General features: G+C 32.4%; 10 protein-coding genes across 10 annotated transcripts; 3 read left to right on the forward strand and 7 right to left on the reverse strand.

Moving 5' to 3' along the window:
- Positions 1-108: 108 nt before the first annotated feature.
- Positions 109-957, reverse strand: IWR1 (Iwr1p; the record flags this gene model as incomplete). The annotated part of the gene is made up of 1 exon (XM_001645336.1): positions 109-957. One exon carries the CDS (start codon positions 955-957, stop codon positions 109-111), a length of 849 nt encoding a protein of 282 aa, XP_001645386.1.
- Positions 958-2,447: 1,490 nt separating this feature from the next.
- Kpol_534p8 (short-chain dehydrogenase/reductase) lies at positions 2,448-3,356 on the forward strand (the record flags this gene model as incomplete). Its single annotated transcript, XM_001645337.1, has 1 exon — positions 2,448-3,356. One exon carries the CDS (start codon positions 2,448-2,450, stop codon positions 3,354-3,356), a length of 909 nt encoding a protein of 302 aa, XP_001645387.1.
- Positions 3,357-3,712: 356 nt separating this feature from the next.
- Positions 3,713-4,513, reverse strand: RRP42 (exosome non-catalytic core subunit RRP42; the record flags this gene model as incomplete). The annotated part of the gene is made up of 1 exon (XM_001645338.1): positions 3,713-4,513. The coding sequence occupies one exon, from the start codon at positions 4,511-4,513 to the stop codon at positions 3,713-3,715; it is 801 nt and encodes a 266-aa protein (XP_001645388.1).
- A 285-nt stretch (positions 4,514-4,798) lies between these two features.
- RRT6 (Rrt6p) lies at positions 4,799-5,632 on the reverse strand (the record flags this gene model as incomplete). Its single annotated transcript, XM_001645339.1, has 1 exon — positions 4,799-5,632. The coding sequence occupies one exon, from the start codon at positions 5,630-5,632 to the stop codon at positions 4,799-4,801; it is 834 nt and encodes a 277-aa protein (XP_001645389.1).
- A 405-nt stretch (positions 5,633-6,037) lies between these two features.
- TMA17 (Tma17p) lies at positions 6,038-6,472 on the reverse strand (the record flags this gene model as incomplete). The annotated part of the gene is made up of 1 exon (XM_001645340.1): positions 6,038-6,472. The coding sequence occupies one exon, from the start codon at positions 6,470-6,472 to the stop codon at positions 6,038-6,040; it is 435 nt and encodes a 144-aa protein (XP_001645390.1).
- A 563-nt stretch (positions 6,473-7,035) lies between these two features.
- Positions 7,036-9,162, reverse strand: Kpol_534p12 (lipase ROG1 family protein; the record flags this gene model as incomplete). Its single annotated transcript, XM_001645341.1, has 1 exon — positions 7,036-9,162. One exon carries the CDS (start codon positions 9,160-9,162, stop codon positions 7,036-7,038), a length of 2,127 nt encoding a protein of 708 aa, XP_001645391.1.
- A 502-nt stretch (positions 9,163-9,664) lies between these two features.
- On the reverse strand, positions 9,665-10,879 carry MRF1 (Mrf1p; the record flags this gene model as incomplete). The annotated part of the gene is made up of 1 exon (XM_001645342.1): positions 9,665-10,879. One exon carries the CDS (start codon positions 10,877-10,879, stop codon positions 9,665-9,667), a length of 1,215 nt encoding a protein of 404 aa, XP_001645392.1.
- Positions 10,880-11,028: 149 nt separating this feature from the next.
- On the forward strand, positions 11,029-12,180 carry KIN28 (TFIIH complex serine/threonine-protein kinase subunit KIN28; the record flags this gene model as incomplete). The annotated part of the gene is made up of 2 exons (XM_001645343.1): positions 11,029-11,155; positions 11,288-12,180. The coding sequence occupies 2 exons, from the start codon at positions 11,029-11,031 to the stop codon at positions 12,178-12,180; spliced, it is 1,020 nt and encodes a 339-aa protein (XP_001645393.1).
- Positions 12,181-12,520: 340 nt separating this feature from the next.
- On the forward strand, positions 12,521-13,699 carry MSS2 (Mss2p; the record flags this gene model as incomplete). Its single annotated transcript, XM_001645344.1, has 1 exon — positions 12,521-13,699. One exon carries the CDS (start codon positions 12,521-12,523, stop codon positions 13,697-13,699), a length of 1,179 nt encoding a protein of 392 aa, XP_001645394.1.
- A 29-nt stretch (positions 13,700-13,728) lies between these two features.
- On the reverse strand, positions 13,729-15,471 carry GPI10 (putative glycosylphosphatidylinositol-alpha 1,2 mannosyltransferase; the record flags this gene model as incomplete). Its single annotated transcript, XM_001645345.1, has 1 exon — positions 13,729-15,471. The coding sequence occupies one exon, from the start codon at positions 15,469-15,471 to the stop codon at positions 13,729-13,731; it is 1,743 nt and encodes a 580-aa protein (XP_001645395.1).
- Positions 15,472-15,513: the final 42 nt, after the last annotated feature.

The following is a 15,513-nucleotide window of genomic DNA, read 5'->3' on the forward strand; positions in this document are numbered from 1 at the left end:
GATATAAATGCAATATTTCAACTTTTGATTGTCTCTAAACTAAGGTTATGTAGATCTAGAAGTAGGATTGTGAGAGAAGAGCAGATAACAATGATGAAACGGACCGTTTCAACGTTCATCAATCATTCTTTGTAATTTACCGAATATTTTATCTCTATGGATCGCCAGAGGATCGTCTTGGTCTGTGGAGAAGAATTCATTTCTTTTAAGTTGATCTTGATCTTGTTCCTGTTCCTCGTTTGAATTTGAATCCGACTCCACATGGTATTCATAATCGCTAGCATCATATACATCGTCATCATCATCATCATCATCGTAATCGTCATCGTCATCAATATTATCGTTATTGTTACTGAGTTGTCCATCCATATCGATGAAATTACTACTGTTTATAGACTTCAAGATATCGACACTACCGTTGAATTTCGCAAATAACCCAGAGTATTCTTGTGGATTAAAGGGTTTGCTGCCGTCCTGGCTCTGGTAATCATCGGTTACAGAATCACCATGACCAGTTTCATTCTGTTGCTGAATTCGCCGTTGCTCTTCGTATTGACGAGCTATCCACGTTTCCTCTTCAGCGATGGCTTCCTCACCATCACTTCCAAACAGTATAGATCTGTCATCGTCTTCATCTTCTGGATAATCATTTCTATAATAATTCTCATCATTTGAATCGTCATCTTCCAGTACATTCAGACCGTTGTCGTCGGACTCTTCATCGTGTACCAGTTCTGTATCTATGTTGACTATTTTAACACGGCCAATTTTCAATCTATTCAGCTGTTCGTCTTCATCTTTCATGTTTTCCAAACGATAGATATCATACACATAGTCCAGACTTGGCAACGTTGCGATTCTAGCTGCATCACCTTTGAAATGTTTCCTGCTAGGCTTTTTCCTTGATTCTTCAACGACACTATCGTCGTTGTTCAATTGTAAATATTTTGCTAGCATCTGATTAATCTCAGGCGGTAAATTATCAGTTGTGGACTCATGTTTGTGTTCATGTCCATTTTCATCTTCATCTGTATCTCTTTTCCTCTTATTATTGCTGGTTCTCTCTAATACAAAATGCTTATCAGTATTTTCATCAGTTGTTCCACTTTATTTTTACAATGGAGGTGTGGGTATACCCTCAGGGCCATCGATATACTTTTGTAATTCTACGTTTCTGTTTTTTATAAGATGAACCTTCCTTTTTTGACTTTGATATTTTCTTCATTTACCCAGTAAAGCCACTACAGATTCTTCATTTTTCAGTTTCTTCACTTTAATAAATTCAGGATTATCACTCATATATGAATGAGAACGTTGCTATCGGGAACAGAAGAGCAGAATCAGGATAGTATCAAGAATCCAAGTTCACAACAAGATCAATCTAATTGAAATCTCTTATCTGATGTCCTTCCCTCCAATAAGAAGAGAAGCGATAAGAAGAGATGAGATGAGATGAGATGAGATGAGGTTGTCATTTCTTTATAGTTCGCTGTATGCTCATGTCGTAATATTTCAATTCTGCCCGTTTGGTAGCCGGAGACAGTTGGATAAAATACACTACCAATGTACCATCACGTGACCAACATACACATATACATGTAACTTACCCTGATTTACATTTTGTTGAAAACTCATCACTGCTGCAGCGCTACCATTCAGATCTTACTCTATCTGTATATCAAAATCGATGGCTTAAAACCAGATTATTAAAGAATACACACACACATACACATACAAGATATGACGGTAAATACGATCAAGGATCCATAACTTCCACTTCTACTTCCTCTTTATCCCTATCTAGATATTATTGGCATTAAAACATGGTCTAATATAAAACCCAAACCCAAATTCAACAAATGCTTTCCACAACTATCATATCAAAACTTCTAATCTCTTAAAATTACTCTTAACCCTCTCCCATCTCATCTCATCGTATCAATTCACTTCAATCTATCTGAACTCTCTGTAATCTTAAAATATATAGTCAAAGTTAAACCAAAACACCTTTCAAGTATATAAAGTAGATTAATATATTTTAATGTTCGATCAATTATTTAATTAATGGTTGATTATTTGTAATGACACTAAGATTAATCAATCATTGGAAGAGTTTTGGGGATTAGGAAATTAAAGGATTTTGTTTATATTTGGTTTCCTTCTTATTGGAAATTCAATTGTTTGGAAAAAAGTGTGTTCATTTGCTGGTATTGTTGTTATTCATTTTGGTTTCAGCTTCAGTTTTAAGTTCTAGTTTTGTTTTTTTTTGGTTTGATTTGGTTTTGAAGAAAGACACATATTTAAAGGCTCACTGACGTGTACTTAGAGTGACACTACTCTTTGAAAATCCTATTTTAGTGTGTAACCACTTGAGACATTTTTGGAACTTAGGAAAGTAAACTTGTGTTATTTCAATTGATCAAACTGTAATCATTGGATGTTCAATTATGGATGCAGATACAACTTTAACAAATTTAAGTTTTACGAAAAGTGCAATCTACAAGTCCCTAAAGGGATTTGTACCAGGGTATATCAAAGGACCTTCGAACAATCCAGAGAGAATGTACAACGAGAATACTTTAGTACTGATTACAGGAGGATCAGGAGGTCTAGGCTACCCTATTGCGTTGAGTTTAGCAAAGAAAAAAGTAAACGTAATTATAGTTGATTTATTACGTCCAAGATTTATGGATGATATGGATGAACATATTCATTTCTATAAATGTGACATTTCAAGTTTAAAAGATATTAAAAATTTAAGAGATCAAATAATTAACGATTTTGGTTATGTTTCTATTTTAATCAACAATGCAGGTATAACTTCTATTGCTTTATTAAGGGAAACTGAAAATGAACAAATTGAAAAAGTTATTAAAATTAACCTAATTGGCGCTTATATGATGACACAAATTTTTTTACCAGATATTATGAAAAATCAATACGGTGCTATAGTTAACATCTCATCGATATTGGGTATCATCACTCCCGCTAGACTGTGTCCTTATGGGTCTTCGAAAGCAGGTGTCATCCTATTACATGAATCTTTAAAAGATTACTTGATTAGAAAAAAATGTTCCACTCCAAATCTAGGTAATATCAAAACGTTGTTAGTCTGTCCTGGTAAAATCAAAACCTCAATGTTTGAAAAAATTATCACCCCTTCAAAAATTATAGCTCCTGACATTAATCCAACTCAATTAGCAGAACAAATTACTCATGCATTGGAACAAAATGGTCCAGATGTAATACTTGCTCCTTATTACGCTAATATAATCCCATTATTCAAAAAATTAGAATGGCCTTACGTCGAGATATTGAAGAAATTAAGTCGTATGAATCAAGTCACCAACGTTTAATTAACTTTTGGTTTTGTGATTGCACTCTTTTGGAATTAATTTAATTATATTCTTTTTTTGTTGTTGTTTTGCCCATATCATTATCACTCTGGTATAATTCTTCTGTTTCACCTTCATTTGATAATAGATAGTGGTATCTTTTCATAATAATAATTTCTTATTAAAAGTACAGATTCAAATAATTGATTTTTTAATAAATTCTTCTATAATAGAATCGTTACGTATATTGCAGCATTTTATAAATTTGTATTTAATTTTATATATATATATATATACACATATATGTTTTTTTTTTTTTTTTTTGATTTGTTACTATTATTATTTGTATGGTTATATTTCTACTTATTATGGATCTATCAACTTTCTAATGCCTGAAGAACATCGTTGGCATGCTCTTCAACTAACTTTATACCTTTTCCCAATAGAGATGCATCGAACCCTTTAGAATAGAAATTATTCAAAGAAATTGTTCTAATTGGACCGGTAACTTTGCCATTACACCAAGTTACTATTAACCCGTTATTAGCAACTTCATATTCGTTGGAAGCAGGGTCTATTAATAAATTATCACCAACCAAAGCCAATAGAAATACCAATGGTGATTTTAATTCTAAATTTACTAAATCATAGTCGTGGAACGTAGGGAGTTCTTCAACTTCTAAATCGTCGAAACCTGATACTAATTTTGGTAAAGTAGTTGTACTTAATGCAGAATAAATGGCAAATGAAATCAATGAAATTGGATTTGAATAGGATGATAAAACTAAAACATCAACGTATAACTTAAAACTATATTTTTTAGTCAATTGTAATTTGGATGTATCCAAAGTATCAGCATTGGGTTTTAAAACTTTTGAAAGTAAAGAATTGATGCTTTCAACAACAGCAGAATCATCTCTTTGACCAGCAATGTCAACTTCAACTTTAATCAAATCATCATTGTCAATAGTATGATCAATGACCTTAGATTTAACACTAACGATACATTCACTACCATCACTAGCAATTATTCTGGATGAACCATTAGAATTTGGTAAAAAATCAGTAGATATTTCAATTGGCCTAAATTGATATGGCTTCCTACCATCTGGTCTGATAGCCGGGAACGCAGATAACGAATCATAAAGATATGACTTTTCAGCAACAGAAAGAGACATTAGCACCAACAATCACTACTTACAGAGTTCAAACACCCTCTCAGTACATCTATAACTTCACTATTTCATTATCTATCTTGATATATATATACAACTACTTCTTATATATAAATTTGATTAAATTTTTCACTAGTGAAAAATTATTTAGAAATCGATGAGATGACAACGACAGTAAAATTAAAAGTGACAATAACTGTTTAAAAGGTGTTAATAATGAAATGGTTTCTGTTGTAATGGTTACTTAAGATGCATTAGGATCGATAGATTTCGTTATTTGTAGTCCAGTTATACATATTTTGGAGAGTTTGAATTTCTTGAGACTAAGATAACTATTAATGAATTGATACAAATGGTTGAAATAATCAATGTAATGACAATAAATAATAGACCAGTATATGTCAATTCGTTCAAATTTCGACGTTCTTCTTCTAATTTTAATAAATGTCGGAAATTATATTCACTTGATTGTGTATTTATATCAAAAATATCTGAAATTGATTGAGTAATTGCCTTTTTCGTTCGAGGAATAACATTTTCTTCTAATTCTCTATAATTTCTATTTAGATAATTATATCTGTCAGTTATTTCTATTGATATCAGTTTCTCAAAGTTCCTTCTGGTCCATGAGAAGTCCCTAATTATATTACGGAAACAAATTTGATATTCTGCAGTTTTTGGTGAATTAAATTGAATGAAATTGTTGCCAGTTGGCAAACTATTACAGTATCTTATGATACTGTTTTCCTTCTTTGCCCTAATCATCATTTCCAAATTCTGCTTACAGCTGTATGAATCTAAATTTTCATCAAACAGTCTCCTACTAAATTTGAAAGGCAAGTGGTCTGTTACCTTTATATGAATCACCGATGGGCTTATTCTTGTATCATCAATTTTAAAGTCAATACAAAATATACTGTCATCAATCGGATCTCCCATTTGATAACTTGTTAATGAATCTATACTCTTTTTAAATGGCAATAATTTGAAGTTCAGTATCCCGGATGATAAGCCCTTCTTGATGATATTTCTAGTGTCTTGTCCATCTTCACAGCTGGCCTTTATAGAACATAATAGCACTAAAAGTATGGTTATATCTAATATAAAATAACTATGTTTCATCTATAGCAAAATTAAATTGATGGGTAATCTTGACCCTTTATATCTAAGTTTGAGCTTAAAGTAATAGTATTTTCAATATAATTCGGTTATACTAAAAGAATCACATCACTTTTATTTGTGTCATTATTCGACAGAAGCTATCTTGTCAAGGCTATGTATGACATTGCATTGCAAATAATAGTTAAACTATATCAATCCATTTCAGATTACAATCGATTAAACAGGTATATATGTGTTTGTGTGGATATATACATCTAGAGATCTACTGCTATTTGTATATAACAATAACCTATCTACATACATTACGTTTAAAATATTTTCATCAAGCATATAGTCGTAAGGATACATTAAAAATTTCATTAACCAGTTGAGTAGAAATGCAACTTAGGATATGATCATGTATTTTTATAAATAGATGCTGCTAGGAGCACTCTTTTCCATCTCTGAATCAATATCCATTTTCCCATTATTATTTACTACACCATTAATGTTCTTGGAGGTACCAGATACTCTGTATATAGTTTCTTGGTTTAAAGCTTCTAATCTATCTCTATGGTTGGACAAGACAATGTTGTTTTCCCTAATAGATTCTTGGAACAGCTTCAAATCATCCATATTGATGTTTTCATTCTCATCCAAATATTCGTTGTCTACTTCATGAGGTTCCCCCATTAATTTTGCCACGTACATTTCCAACCGTTTATTGGATCTTTCCAAATGTCTGACACTATTCTCAATCTCAGCTCTAATTGTGTTCAATTCATCAGTTCCCATATCTCTAATAGCAGTTCTAAACTCTTCAATAATTATAGGTCTTCTAACCCCACTTGCACTTGTCATCTTTGGTTGTTTCTTAATATCAAATTCGAAAGCCTTTGTTCAAAATAAAAGTTGGGACCTAACAGCTATATACACCAATAGATACAACTATATATACTTACAAGTAGTTCTTGTCGAAAGTTGCTACTGTTTTAAATCTCTTGTTTATATACTTTTAACCCCTGATACATGTTTACCTTTTAAAGTTAAATGTTGTCAATTTTAATAAACCCGATGAGTTTCTTGATATTAAAAGTGTCAGGAACCATACATATTTGCCAAGGAGATTCCATGTTAACAGCGATAATATTCTCAATGCAATTGCAATTAAGTGAATGAAGCTGTGTCATTTCGATTTTAGTTTGATCCAGTTGTATTTAAGTTGATTGGTCTTAAAAAGCATAATAAGATATGGTTTTATAAAAAAATTACGAACTGAACTAGATAATTGGTTCCAATTTATGCAAAATAATAAATAATTATTGAAAAATAAAATCAAAATAATATATGGATTTGTCTTAGAGACTATGTGTTTGATGTCACTTGGCTGAACTTATGTTTTCTTAATATGATACCATGGTTCATTATAGTAAAAAATCGCTATTAAAGGCTTCAAATGAATTTCTTCTTTCTTCGATATTTGTCGTGCTAGTATATGTAGATGTCGAGGTAGTTGTAGTAGTGTTAGTCGATGTCGCTGCTGTTGTTGAATTGTTTTCATTTGTGATTATTATCTTACGTTTTGTAAATACATCGAACATCTCGCTTACAGTGGATATCATACCAGTGGGACCTTCGTCAAATACGCTTGAATTATCTACTCTTGTGATCCATGCATATTTCTTATTGGGCTCTACTGTAGAATTATCCAATGAATTGGCTGTTTTTATGTCTTTCGTGGTTATATCCATTGGGTTAGTATCATTCCTTGTAATATCGTCATCTCCAGAAAAATGTGTATCTATTAAATGGTCAACTACTAACCAACCATGTGCGTTTGCGAATCTCCTTCTCACAATAATATTATTATGTGCATCTGGTTTCAATGCAACTATGACTTTCCTCCAAGAGAGACCTTCATGCCATTTTCTTGCAATACTTTCTTCCAATGTTTGACCTCTAATATTATCACCTCTTGCTATAGTCAATGTCTTAAGAAGGATGTTATCACTATGTAGCAGATCATCTTTATTTGACGAATTAGGATCAGGCAAGTCAGCCTCTGTGTAAATTTTATCGTGAACTATAATTGGTTCTCTTGAATTAGGATCTAAAATATAATTTTTGTCAGGTAAAGGTGGCATCAATACAGATGTTGCGGATTCAAACATTGATAATTTGGGGATTTTGGAATGTCCAGCAGAATGATAATTATGAGGAGTCCAACTATTTAATATTTTTGTAAACGGAGATACAAATGATTTTTTAATTGTATGCGTTAGATCTACTTGATTCAATTCTTCAGATTGGAAAATTGACTCTATGTCACTACTATCGATATCAAGGTTTTTAAAATCTGATAATTTTTTTAAATTGTTTAAAACATCATTGTAGTCCAAAAACAATAAAGACGATGAGTATAATGGTACAATACCGTCATTAATTGCATTTGCGTATATCGTCCTTCTTTTAAATTTCTTTAATACATCTTTAACAGGATCACCCGGTAGTTTAAATAGGAGAGGTTCGGCTTCCTTCCCATATGCTTCTAAACTAATATCTTGGCCAGTTCTTCCAATGACACCCATTGATAATAGCATATTGACATACGTTGGGTTATTTGTTACCAATCCTAACAATGGAGAGGCTATAGTGATAAAATTAACTGGTTCAACTTTCTCGAAAAACCATGAATATTTAACAGAAATGAATGCTAAGGCAAATGTCTGTACTAACCCACCCAAAGAATGGCCAATAAATGAGATTTTAACTATTGATTCATCGTATAATTCTTTAACAATATATTTGGCTAGATTCGATCCAAGATATTTCACACCTTTTTCGGTCTGACATACATTACCAGTGTAACCTTGAACTATTAACTCTTCATTAGGAAATTTCCCCTGTGCTTTATAAATTTGTTCCATGGTATATTCCATATCTGCAGTAACGTTTGAATGTAGCCCATGTGTCAATATAACCAAATGCTTCTTCTTTTTAGCATTACACAAAGATTTTGGTAAATTCCAAATATCCAACGTATTCATTCTTGAAACTGTTAAACTTGGCGAATGAGACCCCATCTCTGAATCAATTGAATTATTATTAAACAGGGATTGCCTGGACCTAGTAATCTTAATTTCAAATGCTGTTTGAGTATTTGTAGTGAAAACAATCTGACTCATAATATCAACAATCCATACATATTGTTTCTTAATAGTGTGAAGAGATAATTCAGCTTGAAAAGTTTGCTGTGCTTGTAAATTAGCCTCAAATTTAGGTTGATCTAAACTTGATATTATCTTTTGCGAATGATGATAATCACCTGTCTTGACATCACAATAAAGAGTAAAAGGCCCAACTAAATAGGCAGCTCGATAAGATAAACTCTCAATATTTTTAATCTGTATCCATAATAAATCTAAACTCAAGTCATCCGGTATTGTATCTCCCTCATACAAGTTATAAGTAATGACATATCTCTCCAATTCACCGATCTTGACTGCTGATTTATAAAAGAATAATGTATCACTCTTCTTGTCATCTGTCATAGTACCAGAAATTACCCATCAGATTAATGTGACTTTCTTCAATACCAACTCATCGATCATATAACTAAAAAATATAAACCTTAAACTACCATTATAATCATCTTCTAATCAATCATCATCTTCATCATCATCTTCTGTCTTTTAAATATCGTTTTTAGATTTTTGACCTTTAAATTTAAAGGTCTTTTCAAATTTTGGCTTTAGATTCGTATAGAGGATGACATAATAATGAAAGGACAGGTGTCTGGTTTTGACCATGAAGTAGTCATGATGGAAGCCATTGGAGTGGTTATTTATATTTGGTTTTACTTGTAGTTTTGATTTGGTGGTTGGATCATTTTGTTCTGACCAAAATTGATGAAGTTAAGGCTAGGAGGAGAAGGAGGAGCAGGAGGGGGACAATGTGATGAGATAGAATATTCAAAATGTGATTAAATATAAAATATGATTATTTATGAAAATGTTTGAATGTTTAGATATATATTTACAAGAGGTGTTTCTTTTAATTTGGTTGCTCATTGAGTAGTCTTTGGGATCTTTCATCTGTGTCGTGTGCTTTAACCACGTCCATGACTTCATCCAATCTTTCCCCTGTGATGACTTCGTTTAATGCGTATAATGTTAATCCACAACGATGGTCAGTGATTCGATTCTGTGGATAATTGTATGTTCTTATCTTATCTGACCTGTCTGTTGTGCTGACTTGTTCTTTACGTGCTGACCTTTCTTTCTCTTCCTTCTCTAAACGTTCAATTTCAGCTAATTTTGATTTCAAAATTGCAAAAGCTTTTGCTTTGTTCTTATGTTGAGATCTCTCGTCTTGCATAGATATCACAATACCAGATGGGAAATGTGTCAATCTGACTGCCGAATCAGTAGTATTGACATGTTGTCCACCTTTCCCTCTAGCTCTCATCACGTCAATACGAATTTCATCAGGTTTAAAAGTTCTTTCGTAAGCCTCTGCTTCTCTCTCCGATCCATTCCCAAGCTGTGGGAGAACCACAACTGCTGCTGTCGATGTATGTGTTCTGCCCTTGGTTTCTGTTGCTGGAACCCTTTGGACTCTATGGACACCGACTTCTAGTCGCATTCTATCATAAGCGCCTGGTTCGTTGATACTTAAAATGGCATCAACGATCCCGGAACCACTTTCATTCTCATTTCTGGAGATGATCTCATGTTTCCATTTCTTGCTGGTGGCATATCCAATGTACATATTCAATAAGTCTTGAGCAAATATCATTGCCTCTATACCACCAACACCAGGTCTCAACTCGATGATACAAGGTTTATCAGCAAACTCATGCGGTGGTAACAATTTATCCAACAAAACCGAAGAACTACGATTCAGCAGTGGTATAAGTTGTTCCAATTCTTGAGAAGCTTCATCTTTCAATGCAGGATCTGACTTTATCATCTCGTTTAACCCTTTATAATCATCTAATTGTGATTTATATTCATGAAAGGCATCGGCAATTGTAGAAAACCTTGCATACTTCTTCTGTTGTTCAACATCAAAGGCATTCCCATCAAACATATCTTTCTTCAACTTATCCAATTCATCACAATAACTCTCAGCTTTCTGCAATAAAGATGGATGAAGCTCTTTCAATTGTACTAATGAAGCATCTAAAGTACTTTGAAATCGTCTTGCCGTTAACCTAGAGACCTGGAACAAACGAGGAATAAAAGGATTAACTCGAAATACCATCATTCAACAACCAATAACCTTACTGATATACCCCCCACACACACATAGACTCTTGATCTCATGTAAAACAACTTTGTCTTAATCCAAAATGGATCCCATCACTACTGATATCGAAATAATTTTTTACTTTTATAAAGAGAAGGCTATTTAAGATGTTGAAGAATTATCAACCATTCAATAAGAAGAAGGTTTCAAGACTAAGAACGGCATTAAATAGTTGTCTCAAGATGGCTAACAATGATATTGATGGTACAGTGATAGTATCAGAGTATACTAAAGGTATGTTTTAATTTGAACCTCGTTTTTAAGAGAGATATTTCAGAGAATAGTTGTTGACTAACAGGTTAAATTGAATAATCAAAAACTGAACAATGATGGTTACACTTTTTGATTTAAATTGATTGTATTTAGAGAAAAAAGTTGGTGAAGGTACTTATGCTGTTGTTTATTTAGGTACTAAGCAATCTACAGGTCGTAAGATCGCTATAAAAGAGATCAAGACGTCTGAATTTAAGGATGGGTTGGATATGTCTGCTATAAGGGAAGTTAAATACCTTCAAGAGATCCAACACGTCAATGTAATTGAATTGGTTGATATATTTATGGCTTATGACAATTTGAACTTGGTTTTGGAGTTTTTGCCTACGGATCTGGAAGTTATCATTAAGGATAAGAATATCCTTTTCACTCCAGCTGATATCAAATCATGGATGTTGATGACTTTGAGAGGTGTTTATCATTGTCATAGAAATTTTATTATGCATAGAGATTTGAAACCAAATAACTTGTTGTTATCTCCCGATGGTCAGATTAAAGTGGCGGATTTTGGTTTAGCCAGAGCTGTCCCTTCTCCCCATGAATCATTGACTAGTAACGTTGTTACTCGATGGTATAGAGCCCCAGAATTATTATTTGGCGCTAACCATTATACTTCAGCCATTGATATTTGGTCAGTAGGGATCATTTTTGCAGAACTTATGTTAAGAATTCCATATCTACCAGGACAAAACGATCTGGAACAAATGGATGTTACTTTCAGAGCCTTAGGAACACCTACAGACAGAGACTGGCCAGAGGTTTCGACATTTTCATTGTATAATAAATTACAAATTTACCCACCTCCTTCAAGAGATGAATTGAGAAAAAGATTCATTGCTGCAAGTGAAAATGCATTGAATTTCATGTGTAACATGTTGACAATGAATCCTGTAAAGAGATGGACTGCTGCTCAATGTTTAGAGAGTGAATATTTTAAAGAAATTCCACCACCATCTGATCCTTCTTCAATTAAGATAAAAAGTTGAAAAGAAAGACAATTTGCCATTTTGCATTAAGAATAAAGTGTACAATATAATATAATTTAATATAGTATATAGAATGATATATTGAATTCTTGTTTTAAACATCTCACATAAGATTATTATTATGTCTCTAAAATATTGATATCCATCAAGCTTTGAAGAATTCGGGTACCATCCATCATCTATATAACAACAGTTCACTTTACTATGGAAGTAGTTATAGATAAGTTAATAGATTTAATACAAAGGTCCAATTGAGTTATGGTATTGATAACAGATTGCATCACTATATAGTGTTCTTTTAGGTGTTGATTGAGTTAGTTGGATTTAATTTGACTTCAAGATGCTTAGGTTTCAAATTAAATGGGTTAGGCAATATTCAAACGTTTCTAGTATCAATAGACCTCTATTCGAGACTGTATTCCCTAAACAGAAGTTTATCAAGAAGATATTGTTTGATTTAGATAGTAGACTTACTTATTCTAAACTTCAACCTTTGTTCAAATATTTTTATGAGAACATGGATAATGATGAGGTTGAAATAACTGCAAATAAACTATGGAAAGGTATCACAGGAGATGATTTAATGTTGATGAAAAAAGTGTTAGAAAGGACTAGACGTAAGACTAAAGCAACTAACAAACATCTATTGGTATTGGAGAATAGTATACTTGATAAAGCGGCAGATGTGGGTAATCAAGATGCTATTGCAATTTTAAGCTTCGATGTGCTTAAAGATCCTAAAAACAGCACAGATGAGGATATAGATTATGCTCGAATGTTAACTAAACAATTATATAAGAGTCAGCATCCTATGACTATCAAATTTATCGGTGATTTATCTTTGAGGCAACATAACGACGTTGAAGCTGAGAAATATTACAAAAAGTTCTTAGAATTAGAAGATGATACTGTATTGGCAGGTGAAGTTTATGGCCAACTTGGTGAACTTTATTTTAGAAGGGCAAATGTATTTAAAGCAGAAGAACATTTTAAGAAAAGTGTCAAGTTGACTCCAATGGATTTATCAGTACGATCATATTATTACTTAGCACAAATTAACATGAATTCGTATCCACAACTAGCTAGAACTTTGTTGGAATTATGTGCAACACAGGGTTTCAAAGAAGCATTTAGATCACTAGGATATCTGGAAATGAATTATTATAATAGTAATGACAAGGCTTATGAATGGTTTAAATTAGGTATGGAATTGTACGATGTGGAATGTTATTTTGGATTTTTTGACTGTTGTCTAAAGTTAAAGGATACAAAATCTGCAATTTTATGTATTAAAAGTTTAGAAAAACTGAAGGAAGTTAATTTCGATCATAAACCATTAATTGATATTTTCTTGGCTAGTCGTGAATCAAGCATCAAAAAATTGAAAATACCTGTAACAGATTCTGACACTACGAAAAAGGATGTTGAAATTATCAAAGCCGATGCTGAAACTATCAAAACCGATGTAGAAACTACAAAACCTTTGACTAACGACGACAACAACAGATGGAACTTGTAATTACTTATTTGTGACGCACAATTGAAACATCATCCTTGAGATTTATGATAGACTATTAAATCACCAGCCCTTCTGTGATCCCAATGTACCAAAGAATTGAAAAATCTTATTTCTTCAGTGTATATAGAGTCCTGTAAATAAGTATTCATATATTCATCATCTAAATGTTCAAAAATGACCAAATATTCTGGCCACTCATATTCTTTATTCTTTCCATCATTGTTAATGGTCAAGGATGGGAAGTAATCTGACATGAATTTGGGTATGTTATCATATAAATAATCACTTTCATCCATATAGTATTGCAATTTTTCAATAGCATCTTTATCTTCCAAGAGATGTAAAGGTGGATCACAAGTAATTGCCCAAAGACTCTTGATATCATTCCTATGTAGGTATGACTGCCATGGCGTTGAATGACATGGCATGATAAATCCTAAACTATCAATTGTTTTTTTATTATGCAAATATTTCATAACTGCGATGGAACCAGATTCATGGCAGTAACAGAGGGTCAGTGATATCAAAACAGAAACCAAAGGAACTAGATATTTCAAAAATGATAATCTCTTCAATGTCAGATATTCACTGAGATTCAATTTCGATATTGCCATTGTGCTTATCAGGATAAACAATGGTTGTAATTGATAAATAAATCTAAACTCTTTGTGTGATAAAACTGAAAAGATTATAATATTTATAACGATGGATAATTTTACAGTAACAATTGGATTCCAAATACTTGACTTATCCTCTCTTGTAGGGATTCTCACACATAATCCATATATGAAAAATGGTAAACTATAACCCAATAAAATTGGTAAACTTTGAAATAGATGGAAATTCCATGGCGCTACTCCATAAAATCTTGACAATGGACTTGTGAAATTGAATTTAATGAATCTAAAGATTGGAAAAGTCAACTCTTTGTAAAAATAATAATCTATTGAAGTGTTTAGAGCAAAGGCCAGTAAGAACATTTCAATGATTTTTCTTAGAAGCATAAAAATGTCCTTATATCTACGATTCATGGAAAGATTTAACAATAGAGTCCCACCCAACACTAGCCATATCAGCCCATTACTTGGTCTTTGCAGGCAAGTGGATATTGCAATGAATAATGATATTTTGAAATCTTTTGAATTTATATTATTACCTTGAGTCCAATCCCAATAGTATAATGAAATTGCAGTCAATGACATTTCAAAAGAATTGATAAAAGTTCTTGAAATACAAAAACAATTAAATAAGTTTGATAATGTTAGCACTTTTGCTATAATATACACATTATTTTTCAAATGACTTGGTTTATTATCATTTTCTTTAACAAATGTTAACAAATATAACTTTTGAACGAATAATAAAGTGTAATATTCACCCAGTCCACTAATGACAGACATCAACAACTTTGGACCGTAAATTACACCAAGGTATTCAATTCTGCTTATAGTAGACTCAGAATTGAAGAAAGTTCCCCAAGATATCAATGTTTCCTGTGTTAAGGGAAGCCAACCCAAAACCTTCAATAAAACGCCAACAAAAATAGGATATAGCCTGATAATCAGCAGAATAAAACGATACAATATTTCGAATAGTAAAGGAAATGCATAACTTCTAAGACCAAACTTCCATTCCCAAGTTAATTCACCATATCCAAATGCCATTACATGAGCTGGCTCCAAAGATTGCCAAAACTCATCAGCTTGGAAAAAAGTTCTCGTTAAGCAAGCATTAGCAAATCTTAACAACACAATCAACAACAAGTCTGGCATCAAAGTAGAACTGATATGGTCTTATTTTAACCTTAAATTCGT

Source organism: Vanderwaltozyma polyspora, genomic scaffold, assembly GCF_000150035.1.
Source record: "Vanderwaltozyma polyspora DSM 70294 KpolScaffold534 genomic scaffold, whole genome shotgun sequence".
NCBI classification, from domain to species: Eukaryota; Fungi; Ascomycota; class Saccharomycetes; order Saccharomycetales; family Saccharomycetaceae; genus Vanderwaltozyma; species Vanderwaltozyma polyspora.